The 15,589-nt window shown below is 43.2% G+C and overlaps 1 protein-coding gene across 1 annotated transcript; it reads left to right on the forward strand.

Annotated features, from left to right (window-relative positions):
* Window positions 1-13,437: 13,437 nt before the first annotated feature.
* On the forward strand, window positions 13,438-14,674 carry LOC112184030 (protein NYNRIN-like). Its single transcript, XM_024322326.1, has 2 exons — window positions 13,438-14,134; window positions 14,223-14,674. Exons 1-2 carry the CDS (start codon window positions 13,438-13,440, stop codon window positions 14,672-14,674), a joined length of 1,149 nt encoding a protein of 382 aa, XP_024178094.1.
* The last annotated feature ends 915 nt before the right edge of the window (window positions 14,675-15,589 follow it).

A 15,589-nucleotide genomic window follows, 5' to 3' on the forward strand; every position in this document is an offset into this window, starting at 1 on the left:
TTTAAAAAATTCAAACACGTGATGATAAAAGGTACATAATAAACATCAGAACCCCAGAAATTTCAATTAAAACTACATTGAGGAGATATACCTTTCGGGGGAGAACCAGGAAGGCTTTGGAGCTGAGATTGTAGACCAATGAGAATGATCACATAAAGAACTGAAGGCAGCAATATAAAGAAATGTTGGGAAAATTTGCAAAATGTTAATAAAACCAATCTCCATAAACAAACGATGGCTAAAGCACTAACAGTAGTCAATAAAATTCTTACTGAATTCTGGTACCGGCATGGCAAATTCCGCTCTCATTGCAAATCTCAATGCTCCCATTGAACCCATTGCTGGCTATTGCTCCTTGATCAATATAATTTATCAAGTTAACCAGACACAGGATTAACAGCAACCTAGCAAAAGTTTAAAAAATTCAATCACGTGATGATAAAAGGTACATAATAAACATCAGAACCCCAGAAATTTCAATTAAAACTACATTGAGGAGATATACCTTTCGGGGGAGAACCAGGAAGGCTTTGGAGCTGAGATTGCAGACCAATGAGAATGATCACAAGGGTGTTAAATGTGCCTACACTTGTCCAATCTCTTAATTGAAACGATGAAAATGATCAAGTATAGACTTAACTAAAATAGTAAGCTTAAACTTTTTCCTATAAACCCAGAGAAACAAAACCACAATTTCAATTTGTATTCAAATTACACAGAGAAACAAGAAAATCGAAGAACAATACATAAAGACTCAACTTTTAGCACTATACCACTAAGCCCAGATTCATTTGAACAAAGATAAAGTTTTTTCTGTAAACAAACCTTTTGTCAGAGTGAGAGAGATCCAAATCCCAAATCCACTGCGAGGGAGTGTGAGAGAGGACTGATAGACTTCTTCTTCTTCTGCTTTGGATAATTTAAGTGGATTTGCACAGATCTTGGTCTGTCTTGACCATCAACCACCCTTGTCTCTCTTTCCCGAACTGTTACTTCACCGATCGACGTTATCAAGAGCCGATTCCAGGTCCGCTTTACTTCTCTGGTGAAATTTGGGCTTTTTTTTGCAAGAACTTTCTTAGGTTTGTTCTTCTTTCTCGGTTTACAGGAAAAAGTTTGAGCTTACTGTTATTCAACAACTCTGCAGGCCTAGGCAAGATTGGTGTTAGTAAACAACTGATGTTAGTCATGTCACAGAACAATTTGGCGGAGCCACCTTCAGCTATGAGGTTCTCCAAGGCTTTGAAACTGTTTGGGTCGAAGAAGAAGAGGTGATCGGTGGTGTTTGGAAGCGAATACAAGCGAAGCGTTTTAGGGTTTCGAAGTTGAACAAACGTCTCGGAGAGTGTCTCGAAGGTAAAGTGGATAGAATCGGGGGTTGACACATTTTCCAGCCAGTTTGAGCCTATATATATATACATATATCTGTCAACCTGAACCGTACTAGATTTAAGACAGTAATCAATGCCTTAACGATCATCAATTTGGCTGAAAATTTGTAGAGATAATCTATACACTAGTACCTAAAAACTGAACGGTCGAGATGTGGATATGCGATCGAAAAGAGACCCAAAACATAAGTTCACACTTAATTTCAACCGCTCTGGATAAAATCGGTATATAGATCCTATCCAGAGCGAGGTTTGGGTTTAGGGCCACTTTTCGGTCTCATATCCTCATCTCGACCATTCAGTTTTTAGGTACTAACGTATAGATCATCTCTGCAAAATTTCAACCAAATTGATGATCTATAAGGTATCTAACTCGTTCAAACCAATGGACGAACTAAATTTGTCCAACCTGAACCGTACTAGTTTTAAGGCAGTTATTAATGCCTTAACGAGCATCAATTTTACTGAAATTTTGCAAAGATAATATATACATTAGTACCTAAAAACTAAACGGTCGAGATGTGGATATGCAACCGAAAAGTGACCCTAAACCCTAAGCCTCGCTCTGGATAGGATCTGTATATATATATATATATATATATATATATATATGTAGGGTCGAGTTGAGTTAAGCTTGCATGGGATAATCGATCAGTTGGGGGAGTGGGGATATACTATTACTGATTAATTAAGGATAACAGGATTGTGATATGAACTGTTTCTCTTTGACTCTAATATAAGTATGTTTTGATTGGTTTCTGTTTTCTTCTTTTCAGTTACCTAGTGCTGAGATTAAATGCAAGTAATGCAAGTTGGCATTAGGTTCTGTTGACCATATTGTTGTCTATGCCACTGTTATGGAGTGTCATGATAGCTCCCAAGTTATTCATGGTGCTCCACTTGGCAATGGCAATATGCATGTTTCCATCTATGAGGCTTAAGGAAAAAGCAAAGGTCTCATTCCCTGTTAAAGATGAAATTGAAATTGTTAAGCAAGCTATGGGGAGTTGGGTAGCATGGCCTAAAGACCTAATCATAAGGTCACTTGTGAAGGTAAGAAGTTAGTATAATTTAAGCCACTAAGCTTATATTCACTTGTTAAAATAAATTTGCTTAATTTTAGATCAGATGTAGAACATATACATTGCATTTATTTTTGTACTAGAAACTTGTTTTGGATAATGTTGAGAAGAAGAGGAAAAAGAAGGAGACAGAGGAACAAGACTCAGAGGTTCAATTTAGCTTGGCATCAATGGCATCTAAATTACCAGAATCATTGAAGATGTTATGCCAATGGGGTGAGGACAAATTCAGAGATGGACGTACCATCAGCTTCCACATAGAACCTGAAGTCTTTGGGTTTTCTCGCAAGACCTTTATAATGGGATCAGATGTTTGACGACTTGCAAGCATGAGGGAAGTTTCTGGAACTTGTATTGTTGTGTACCAAAGGTAGAAAATATTCAAATTGTTCATTACATATGGTTGCTGAATTTTTGTTTGCTGAACGTAATTTGTTTGGTGTAAATGGTTGATGCTTAGGTACCTCTATGAGCAGATGGTTGCTTATAAAATGGTGGACATGGTTGCATTTGTTGATCCTTCACTAATTGCTGAAGGAAAGCATCATTTTTGTGCTTCTCTGCTGGTACAATATTCATGCACTGTGTGGCATGTTTTATAACAAATAGTTTGTATTTGTATCAACTTTTGATGTCCCAAGTAGATGGGCATGAATTTGAATGCTTTTCTTCTTTCAATGTTGGCTTAGATGATTGGGAAATGCTCCATTTTAATGTTTGAATGCTTTTCTTCAAATAGTATGAGTTGGATTACTCATTTCATAGATTCCAGTGTCTTTTCTTTACAATTAGTCACTGTTCATTAGGTAAAATGGAGCATTATTATCAATGCGCAAAATCCAGAAAAGACGATTATCACACAATAGAATTTCTAATGTTAATAATGTTGTCTGAAGTAACAATTTGGATGTTCACACAATGAATCCTTATATAACCATGTAACGGTTCTAACAAACATACGTTGTTTTATAGACAATCACACAACTGTAATAACTAGAATAAGCTATCTCAAAACTAACACACAACAATAAAATTTCCAAAAGTGAAGTGTGAGGATAACTCATACAACAGAGAAAATAAATTATTGTTGTCTGGTTCGCCTTTTATACAACGCCTTGGAAACAACTTTCGTTGTGTGAATGATGCCAATGACATGTGCAGCATGACTGCACAACAACTTTGGCTGCCATCTGCCGAAAGATGGCACAACACTTTTAACCAAATAAGTGTTGACTGTTTGTGTTTCATATAATGGGTTTCCACCGTTGTGCCATTTTTCATCACACAACGCTCCGATACACAACGGAGATCGTCCAAATCACACAACGAATTTGGTCCGTTGTCTGTTAGCTTTTTTGGCCTAGTGTAATTTGTAACCCTAGTTAGGTTATTTTTGTAACCATAGTTAGTTAACTGAAGTTACTTTTTGTTAACCATAGTTACTTCTCAATTGTATATTATAGGAGTGATGTTGCAAGTTTAGGGACAGTAACACAAAAGCTGAAATTTTATTGATGTAGGAAAATTTTAGGACTAAATACTTGTTACTCCATATACTTTTCCCTAATAAACAGTTTAGTCTCGCCTTTTAAATTAAACAGAATAGTCCTTATTCTCCTTAATTCTCACACAACAGGTCCCAAAATGACTATTATACCCCTCATTTTTTTTTGGGTCTCTTTTCTTTTACTTTTTCTCTCTTTTATTTATTTATTTATTGACTCTTTCTCTCTGAGATCGATTCTTGTTCTCCGTTCGAATTTGCCAGTAGCACCAATGAACTGGAATGGCTTAAAACCATGGACTCGGTGGTCCAGTTTCTGCTGCCTCCGACTTCAGACCTCTCCTTCCTCAACAACAAGCTCTGAACTGGTCAAAATATGAGCCAGGCTCTGACTCTCCTCTCGGAGCTCCAGGCCTAATGCGGCGACTTGGATCAAGCCCTAATCGACCCCATCTTCTACTTCTTCGTCCTCTGCGAGATTTGCCCAATTGCTTTAGCAGAAGAAGAGAGGCGCCGTTTTGACTGAAATTGATAAGAGTTGATGCTTTTGTCGCCCACGAGTCAAATTTGATAGAGATAGGTCAGAGAAGGTGTTGGAGGAAATGGATGAGTTTCTGGATTGTGACTCCGTTGCCACCAAGCTTTAGCCTTTTTGGAAATTTTGTGACTTGGGCGTCAAAAACCCTAAAAATTGGGGTAGGCAGGCTGGGAGTGGAGCTCGGTGGAGGCGGCTTTAGATGGATTAGAAGTCTGGTCGGGCGAAGGTGGGCTTGGATTGGAGATCGTTATTGGTGGAGGTGGGCTGAAATCTGGGTAGACGGGCTAGGAGTGGAGCTCAGTGGAGGCGGGCTGGTTGGAAATGGGATCGAAGTTGGGCTGGTCGGAGCTGGAATTGGGGTTGGGGAACTAGAGCAGGGAGTTGTGGGAGATTTAGGTGGTTGATGATGTCGATCAGAATTCGGTCATTGCGGCCATGACTGTCGGGTCAAAGAGGTAGGCATCCATCAACGATTAGAATCCGGTCATGGGTCGCCGTTGATGTGGATAAACTCGAGGTCGGAGAAGAAGTTGGGGAGAGAGAGAGAGAGAGAGAGATAGTAAAACAAAAGAGACAAAAAAAAAAGGAAGTGAGGGGTATAAAAGTCATTTTGGGACTTGTTGTGTGAGAATTAAGGAGAATAAGGACTATTCAGTTTAATTTAAAAGGCGAGGGACTAAACTATTTTTCAGGGAAAAGTATAAAGTATTAAGAGTAACAAGTATTTAGTACAAAATTTTACAAGAGTTTTAGACAAAGAGTAGCTAACTTTATATATATATATACAGATCCTATCCAGAGCGGAGCTCCGCTTTGAAAATTAACGTGTGAAGTTCGAGTTTTGGGTCACTTTTCGGTCGCATATCCACATCTCGACCGTTCAGTTTTTAGGTACTAGTGTATAGATCGTCTCTGCAAATTTTCAGCCAAAATGATGATCGTTAAGGCATTGATAGCTGCCTTAAAGCTAGTACGGTTCAGGTTGATAGATTCAGTCCGTCCATTGGTTTAAGCGAGTTAGATACCTTAACGATCATCAATTTGGTTGAAAATTTGCAGAGATGATCTATACACTAGTACCTAAAAACTGAACGGTCGAGATGTGGATATGCGACCGAAAAGTGACCCAAAACTCGAACTTTACACGTTAATTCCAAAGCGGAGCTCCGCTCTGGATCGGATCTGTATATATATATATATATATATATATATATATATATATATATATATATATATATATATAGGCCTTCTATGCTAAGGAGGTCTTTAACTTAGCTTAAGGAATAGATTTCCAGATTTTGACCACTTTTTGATCGCATATTCACATCTTAACCGTTTAATAGGTATATATGAGTAGATCACTTCTACAAATTTTCAGCCAAATTGATGATCGTTAAGGCATCAAAAACTGCAATTTACACGAGCGGTTCAGGTTGGACAGATTCGGTTCGTTCGTGTAAATTGCAGTTTTGAATGCCTTAACGATCATCAATTTGATTGAAAAATTGCAAAGATGATCTACTCATATATATCTAAAAACTGAACAGTTAAGATGTGAATATGTGATTGAAAAGTTGTCAAAATATGGAAATCCGTTCCTTAAGCTAAGTTAAGGACCTCCTTAGCAGAGCAAGATTTTATACATACATTGTTTTAGGAAAATTGAATTGAGACATAATTGAGTTGTACTTTCATTGATAATAGGCTAGGGCCTCTTTATATAGAGGATTACAAGCAAAGAATCTGCGTCTTACAAGGTAACTGAATCATATAATGATCATAATATCTCAATAGATATCGATAAAACTAACCCTATTACGACTCAGACAAGTAATAAGAGTTTGGGCCTGACACACAAACTAGGTGTCCTTAAAAACTCTCCCTTGTGTCACCCAAACGTAGTGCTCCTCTCGTTGCCTCGTCAAAAATCTTGTCGAGTTACAAAAACCCAATGGGACAAAAATAACCTTCGTCGAATGAGAAAAAGAGTATAACACACCCTTCACGTTTCGAGACCAAACATGTAGACATCTCCCACTAATATTTGCATCTCCCCCTGATGACAATGGTCATGTGAGTTCGGATAACTTCCGCAAATGGTGCTACCAATATGTTTCTCGAAAGTGGAATTTAGGCAATGACTTAGTGAACAAGTCTACCACTTCGTCCTCAAATCGAACCTAGTTCACTTTGATCTTGAGGAAAGTCTGTTGTTGCTGATGATGCTTGGTGTTGTCGCCTTTGATGTAGCCTTGCTTCATTTGTTCAATGCAAGCTGCATTATCCTCATAAATGCTCGTAGGTTCATATGTGGTAGACTTCAAACCACAATTGCTTCGAACATGCGTAATTATGGATCCAATCCATATACATTCACTAACTACTTCGTGAAAAGCAATAATCTCTGTATGGTTGGAAGATATATCGACTAGGGTCTATTCTGTAGACCTCCAAGATATTGCGGTCTTATCCATGGTGAACATATAACCCGTTTAGGAACGATCTTTGTATGGGTCAGAGAGGCACCCAACATCAGCAAAATCTTCCAAAACACTAATGTCGTTTTGGGATGGGGATAAAGGACGCAGGCTAGTGTTGGCTGCATTCCTGTGATAAATCCAACATCTCTTTATAGGGATAGAACAAGCTCATATCACCAGTCAAATGGTGTAGCGTTGACGCAGAGCTATATCTAGCTAACAAGTTCACTGTAAATAAGATGTCTGGTTGTGTGCATTGAGCTAAATACAATAATGAGCCTATTGTACTCAAGCAGGGCACTTCTGCCTCTAGCACATCTTCATCATCATCCATCGAATGAAGATGATCCTTTTTAGGATCAAGACTATGGACGATCATGGGGGTGCTTGAAGGCATGACATTATCAAAATGCCTAAGCATCCATTAACATGGTGCTCAAGTTTCAAACGGAGGCAAAATAGTGTTCTCCCTAATCCTTCATCTAAAACTCAGATTTCAAGTGTTCAGCGATTTCCCTTAACTCTTTAAGGGCTTCCAATGAAATTTATGTTACCAACATGAACTGCAATAGAATCCGAAACTTGTCATAAAGAGGCGCGGGCATATCCCTTCCCAATCAAGTAGTCACTTTAGTGAGCAATTCAACCTCATTGCAAATGCGCTCCATGGTCTAGAGCCACTTGTCTTGAGTGAATAAAGTCCACCAGTAACTTTCATGTATAGTTTGTATCTAGATCCCCATAAGGATACGTAGTGACCACATTCATAAGCTGCATATTCAGTTATCCAAAAACTATCAAACTGACAGGGTAGTGGAGTGCAATGACATCCATTAGAGAGAATATGTCTCCTCGTAGTCGATTCCAGGGCGTTTTCTGAGAAGCCTTGGGCCATAAGGCAAGATTACCATATCTTTTTGACATCGCTTTTCTAACAAAGACCTATCAGTCAATAGATTTTATGTTAGGAGGTGTTAGCATCACTAGCTCTAAAAACCCTCCTATTCCTTAGAAAATCCAACTTAACATAGATCACATCTTTCCATTTAGGCCAAATTTGTCTGCATTAGCATTATTCATCAATGGAGCGTGGTTCTATATCATCAGACTCAACAAACTCATGCACAATGAAATGCGTGAATCCATCATCTATCATGATGAAGTTTTTATCCCACATCTCATGTACACTAGTGTAATTTTTAGATAGCTCGATTTATATTCTCAGGAATAGGTTCTGACGTTGAAGCGTCCCCCAACGATAACCATAATCCAGAACATTCTCATGAGATGAATTTTGAGTGTCGATGATCAAAGGATTGGGTTGTGCCAAAGTATCATTTGAACCCACGGGCCTCCCACACATCCTAGCTGGGGCCATGGCTTGTGACACCAGAGTGCCACTCTCTATGGCGTTGGTGCCATGCCTACCTCTGTGTAGGGTGGCGCTGCGTCCTCTCGTAGGGACGTCCATCCTTACGGGCATGTTTGCAGTAGATATATGTGTGTATATACTAGGGAAGTCTTCACTAGGTTTGGCACTATAGGCTGGGGCCCATCGGGACTCCTAGGTACTATGCCATGGGCCGGGTTCACGACCCACCATGGCGGGGCTCATATAGGATGTCACCCCGGGCACCCAGGGCCCGAGGCATGGCTAGCATAGCCCATTTGATTACATTGCAGAGGGCTGATTAGGCATCAGGAGAACAGCCTGCGTCCCACATCGAAGATAAGGGAAACTTCATTCCCATGCTAGAGTATTAAAGCATTAGTACATCCACCTTATACAGGTAATAACTCCTTTATCTACTATTCACTTGATCTACGCATATATTAGTATCTTACTCAGGCATCGGAGAGGTGTAAACCGTCCGGCACGGTTTACCCCTCTAATGTTGTGTTCTTGGTTCAGGATTTAAGAGTTGGATCGGTACCCCAGGCGGTATAGCATTCTGTGTGAGGTACCCGGAGAAAGCCACCAGAAACATTGGCACACCAGATAGGGGAGATCCATGACCGAGCCGGAAGAAACGACAGGTGAGGGTAGAAGTGTCGCCCGGGCACTGATATTTTCCCCGGGTACTTCATCAGTAGGGACACCAAGTGTCGGAGGAGAGGCGCATGGTCTCGGATTCTTGAACCAGCAGAACGTAGATGACCCATCGGGCATCCAAGACCAAGTGGCCCCGGTATCAGAGTTGGAGTCTATGCGAGCAGAGATCAGAGCCTTCTGGGAATAAGCCAGGATCGATCGAGAACAATAAAGAACCGATAGGGAAACAAACCTCCCTTCGCAACAGAGACTGCAGGAGCTGGAAGATGAAAACACTACGCTGGCCCGAGCACTGGACAGAAGGCACCAGCATAACGAGGCACTCACCCAAGCCCTAGCTAGGGCATCCCAGGTAGCAACAGATGTAAGTGCTTCCCCGGTAATGGGAGACACCTCCTCGCTCTAACCCTGTCTATGGAACATGGTCACCGGATGATCCAGGTACCGGTAGACTTGTTCCCAGAAAGCTTGAGGCATTTGCCACAACCACCATTACCACAGCCAGCTCAAAGTGACCCACCGGTAATTGATCCAAACACGGTGTTACTCTTGCAAATGAGCAACTCCTTGCATGCCCTGCACGCAAGGGGCAGGCAAGGGTAGAGGTGGCAGAGAATAGGAATACCTGGCTACCCCTGACCACTTACGAGGACCGTCCGGGTCCTTTACCCAACAGGTTAGAGGCGTCATTTGAACAAACATATCAAAGCCACTGAAGATAGACTATACGGGAGTAGGGGACCCGTACCAGCACCTATAGGCTTTCCGCTCACAAACTAGCGCCAAAGGGTACACGGATGAGGTGTGTTGTAATATGTTCCAGGAGACGTTGTCAGGGGAAGCTTTGGGTTGGTTCTATGAATTGCCAGCCGGTTCTGTAGGGAATTTCAAGGAGCTCGCGGACAAGTTCATAGCTCGATTCATCTTACGTATTGATGGGATACATACCCCGAAGGGGTTGCTAAAGATTCAACAGGGGGAAAATGAAACCTTGAAGTCCTTCGTTAACCAATGACAGGCGGCTACCGCTAAGTGCTGGGACCTTAACAAAGAGCTGGTTGAGCTGGCTTTCAGGAGGGGCTTAAGGTGCAGAGAGTTTCTCTACGAAATTAACCATCACCCCCCGGCTAGCTATGACGAGCTGATGGCTACAGTTATCAGGCACGCTCAAGCCGAATTCGAAACGTATGGGGATAACATCAGACCAGAGCTAAGGGTCTTCAGCCCTGCCCCAGTGGTCAGGGATGAGCCACGAAAGAGGGAATGGGTCCATAATCAGGATCGATCACCCCATACCTCAAGCAAGAGAAGCAAAGAGTCCTCGTCCAGGTCTAGCGATTACGCGACCACTCAGCCTCGCCGGGCACAACAAGCCCCGCGAACACCACCACCACCCCAGTATGAGGTGTTTACTATCCTCAACGCTTCGTATGAAACTATATGGAACGAGAACAAGGATGAAATACCTGGACCACCACCGAGGAAGTTCCCAAATAGTAAACTTACCCAGCAGGATACCGAAAGGTTCTGTACATACCATGAAGATGCTGGGCACAATACCAACCTCTGCATGGCTTTAAAGAATATGATCGAATCACTAATTCAGAAGGGCAAGATTCAGCGGTACCTACCCGCTAAAGAGATATGAGCTATTGAAGTATATGGCCAAATCTTCATGATCCATGGTGGAGGGCCGAAGGATTTACCTCCACGGAGGAAGAAGCGAAATTCCAGTTTCGGCCACCCGGAAGTTTTCAATTTCCACAAGGCCCTGCAACAAGACGGCGACACTGGGTGGAAATCTGTCACATTCCTGCAGGAGGAAGAAGCTGATCTAAAGGTGCCCTATGATGATCCCTTCCTGATCACGCTCCAAATGGACTATTACATAATGTCCCGAGTACTCGTAGACATCGGGGCCTCTGTTAGCGTATTACTCCGGGATGCATACAAAGCTTTGAACAGAGGAAGGGCCAAACTGTCACAAGATAATGAGCCCTTCATTAGCTTTTCAGGAGATATCGTCCAGCCACTCGGATCAGATTACCTATCGATCACGATAGGAGAAAGTCCAAACTGTTCAACCATCAAAACAGAGTTCATTGTCGTCAACTGTGCCTCGTCCTATAATGCTCGACCGACACTCTGGCGTTTGAAGACATTCATCGCAGGCCACATGCTCATGATGAAAGTACCAACTCCAGTGGGAATAGCGACAATCTGGGGTGATCAAGCTGCGGCAAGGCACTGCTATTCTTTGACGGTACTCGAGGCAAGGGAAAGTCTAAAATGTTGACCGTAGTTTCTAACCTTCTCACGGACAAGTACAAGGACCCCAAAGATGATACCGACTCTGATGAAGAACGGCCCGGTGCAGTGGAAGACGTCGAAGAGGTGGTGTTATATTAGGAGTTCTCAGACAAAATTGTCAAGATAGGCACTAAGTTGGCTCCGGCTATCAGGGAAAACCTAATCTCGTTCCTCCGCTCCAACGCATCCGCGTTCGCCTGGTTATACGAGGACATGCCTGGTATACCAACTGACATGGCCGGTATACCAACTGACATGGCCCTGCACAACCTTAGCATTGTACCTTTCTCGGCACCAGTAAGACAAAAGCGCAGGGCCTTCACATAAGAAAAGTACCAAGCTATCCAGGTTGAGGTGAATAAATTGATGGCCATCAATTTTGTCAGAGAAGTGACGTATCCCTTGTGGTTAGCCAACGTGGTCATGGTACCAAAGAAGACGCCGAGATCATGGCGCGTGTGTGTAGACTATACAAATCTCAATCGAGCATGGCCTAACGATAACTTCCCTCTCCCACGAATTGACCAATTAATCGACTCTACCGCTGGATATCGGTTACTCAGCTTCATGGATGCATTCAGCGGGTATAATCAGATCCGGATGAACCCCGCGGACGAAGAGCACACCACTTTCACCACTGACAAAGGTCTCTATTATTACTAGGTCATGCCTTTCGGATTGAAAAATGCAGGTGCTACTTATCAGCGACTTGTCAACTCCATGTTTGTAGATGTCATCGGGACCATTATGAAGGTATACGTGGACGATATGCTGGTCAAAAGTCTAACCGCAGAAGACCACGTAACCAACCTGTCCATTGTATTCTCCATCATATTACACAACGGTATGCGCCTAAATCCATAGAAGTGCATTTTCAGTGTCGAGGTCGGGAGGTTCTTTGGGTACATCATTAGCCACAGAGGAATAGAGGCTAACCTGGAGAAGGTGCAGGCTATATTAGACATGATATCCCCCACTTACCAGAATGATGTCTAGTCCCTTACAGGTAAAGTGGCTGCCCTATCGAGGTTCATTTCAAGACTCACAGACAAGTGCACTCCTTTCTTCAAATTACTAAAAACCCAACACGTGGAGGTAATATCCTGGTCTGCAGAGCACGAGGCTGCTTTTCTCAGCCTGAAGGCATACTTGGCAGCGGTACCGCTGCTTTACAAACCCGTCCCCGGAGAAATGCTTTACATATACCTCGCGGCATCTTCTACAGTGATAAGCTCAGCTTTGATTAGATGAGATTCTAATTGCGAGTACCCAGTGTACTACACTGGGAAAGGTTACACTGGTGCCGAATCCAGGTACCCGGACATTGAAAAGATAGCATTGGCCCTCCTAGTATCGGCCCAGAAGCTACGACACTACTTTCAGGCACATTCAATCACTATTTTCACTAATCACCCATTGAGGCAGGTTTTGCAGAAGCCAGAGACATTGGGCAGATTAATTAAATGGGTCATCTAATTGGGAGAGTTCGACATCAAGTACCAACCCAGGACAGCTATTAAGGGCCAAGTAGCAGTAGATTTTATTTCTGTGTTGATTCCTTCTCATGATCCGCCCCCGGGATCACCTGAACCGCTAGCCCCAGACCCACCCCCACCAAGCACTTGGCGATTGTATGTTGATGGCGCATCTAACAAAAAGACAAGTGGAGCCAGTGTCTTGTTAATCAACCCGGACGATCAAGTCTACGCCCTCAAGTTCGCCTTCAAGGCATCCAACAATGTTGCAGAATACGAGGCACTCGTAGCAGGTCTACAAATCGCCCGGGAACTAGGTGTCCAGCACCTTTGTAACTTCAGGGATTCCCAGTCGGTTGTGAACCAGGTCAGCGGTAACTTCAAAGCAAAAGAGTCACACATGTCTTCTTACCAGGCCCTAGCTAGGGCGCTAGTTCAAAGATTTGCCTCCTATGTTATCACTCAAATATCCAGGGCAAAAAATGACAAGGCAGATGCTCTTGCAAAGATTGCGGCTACTTCCCCAAGCCCAGCTTACTGGTCTACCACGGTCGAAATACTAGAAAAGCCAAGCACCTCTAAAACTGTATAAGAAATATTCACGATGGACCACACTGCCTCCTGGATAGACCCAATTTTGAAGTACATGGTTGACGGCCTAGCCCCGGACAATAAGGTAGAGGCCTGGCGACTCCAATTAAGGTCAGCTCTATACACGACCATGAATGGAAAGTTATATAGGAAAGGTCACTGCTTCCCCAACTTGAAGTGTGTGACACCAGAGGACGACCACAAAATAATGAAGGATATACACGCTGGTGTATGCGGTAACCATGCAGGGGCCCGGTCTCTTGCACACAAGACCCTGAGGGCAGGATACTTCTGGACAATCATGTCGGCCCTAGCCCAAACAATATCGAGTTCTTGCCACAAATGCCAAATGTATGCAAACATCCCAAGGGCACCGCCCATTGCTCTCTCCATACTCCTTGCACCTTGGCCATTCTGCCAATGGGGCCTGGACCTGATCGGTAAGCTTCCCACAGCAGTGGGACAATTCAAATATGCCATTGTAGCCGTTGACTACCAAACAAAATGGGTAGAAGCAGAACCTCTTGTCGCTATCACCAAGGAGAAAGTGAAAAACTTCCTGTGGAAAAACATCTACTGCAGGTTCGGGGTCCCTGACACCATAGTCATAGACAATGGCACCCAGTTTAACAATGATGAACTAAGGGCTTACACCGAGAACCTGGGCACTAGAATCCTCTATGCATCCCCTGCTCACCCCCAGACCAACGGTCAAGTTGAAGCTGTCAACAAGATAATCAAGAAGATACTAAAGAAGGCTCGATGAAGCCAAGGGTCTTTGGGCTTCTAAGCTCCCAGAAATGCTATGGGCTATCAGGACCATGGCGACTGAGGCTACCGGAGAGATCCCTTTCTGCATGGCTTTTGGGTCTGAGGTGGTTCTCCCCATTGAAACTCAAATCCAGAGTCCCAGGATTGAATACTTCGACACTGGTACCAACTCAGAGGGCCTACAGCTTGATGCTGATTTGCTCAAAGAACGAAGAGATGTGGCTCACATGCACAACCTCGCAAACAAGCAAAGAATTGCTCGTTATTACGATGCCAAGGTACAGTCCCAGACACTGAAATTGGGGGACTGGGTCATGAAGCAGGTTTACCCAGAACCCCGGGGACTTGATCTATCCTGGACAAGTCCTTACGAGATCGTCGAGGAGGTAGGACCCGCGACCTTTTACATCCGGGACATGAACGCAGTCGTTTCCCGACATCCATGGAATACACAGCGCCTCTTTTACTATTACAAATAGCTCCCTCAACATCTTGTCCTAGCTTTTGCTTTTTGACCATCCAGCTATGGCAAGCTACCCATCGGGTACTTATGTTGTATTAGCCACCATGTGGTACTTGAATGGAAAAACGAATTATTCAGACCATTTCTTACATTTTTACCTTCAGTTACCGGGCATTTCTTGGACGCAGCTATTGTCAGTTACTCTATTCCGGTAATAAGTAATGCAAGGGACAAACACTTAAACTGAGGCATAAAATCATAGAAATTGTAATTCCTTTCAAATTCCTATTCAAGTTGTAAAAAATCACCATTCACAAAAATTAACCTGGACTACCAGGCAAGGAATTAAAAATTAACCTTGGCTACCGGCTATTCAAGCCATTGTGCAAGACAAGGACAATTTCTACTTAAAAAAAAAAAAAATTAGTGTTACTACTGCTGCCCAGCCCCGGTACCTTGAGAACCACCGGCACCTCCCTGGGAGGCAGCCTCCTATTCTTTCTTCTTTTTTTCAAGAAGCCCCCGCCTGAACTTGGCTTCATCCATATACCCGGCCACCACCCACTCTTTATACTTAATGATAACGGCTTTGTCTTGGGCAGCAAGGAGCATGTCAATAAGCTCTTGAGATCCCTTGTACTCGGCAACGGCCTCTTGCCTTTCAACAGGAAGACGTTCCTCCAGGTTTTCTGCTCTCGCCTTCCATGACGTCGCAGACTCTGCAGCTTCCTTCTCAAAGTCTCAGGCACTTTTCACCTTATCCCTCGCCTCGGACAACTCACCTTCGAGCTTCGCGATCCGTTGCTTCGCTGCCTCCAGCTTGGTCACCATAGGAGTTAAGGATTCTATCTTCTTCTTCAAGGAGTCCCGCTCCTTCTCCAACTTGCCCTTCTCCCCATAAAGATACTTCACTTGCCCGAAGAGACTGCTA

The sequence above is a fragment of the Rosa chinensis genome, chromosome 2, assembly GCF_002994745.2.
Source record: "Rosa chinensis cultivar Old Blush chromosome 2, RchiOBHm-V2, whole genome shotgun sequence".
Classification (NCBI taxonomy): Eukaryota; Viridiplantae; Streptophyta; class Magnoliopsida; order Rosales; family Rosaceae; genus Rosa; species Rosa chinensis.

Excerpts from the sequence above, each read along its gene's own strand:
- LOC112184030 (XM_024322326.1), top strand. The coding sequence starts at position 13,438 with ATGGACCACACTGCCTCCTGGATAGACCCAATTTTGAAGTACATGGTT. Across the intron at positions 14,135-14,222 it reads TGCTCACCCCCAGACCAACG|AAATGCTATGGGCTATCAGG; the intron begins GTCAAGTTGAAG and ends CTAAGCTCCCAG.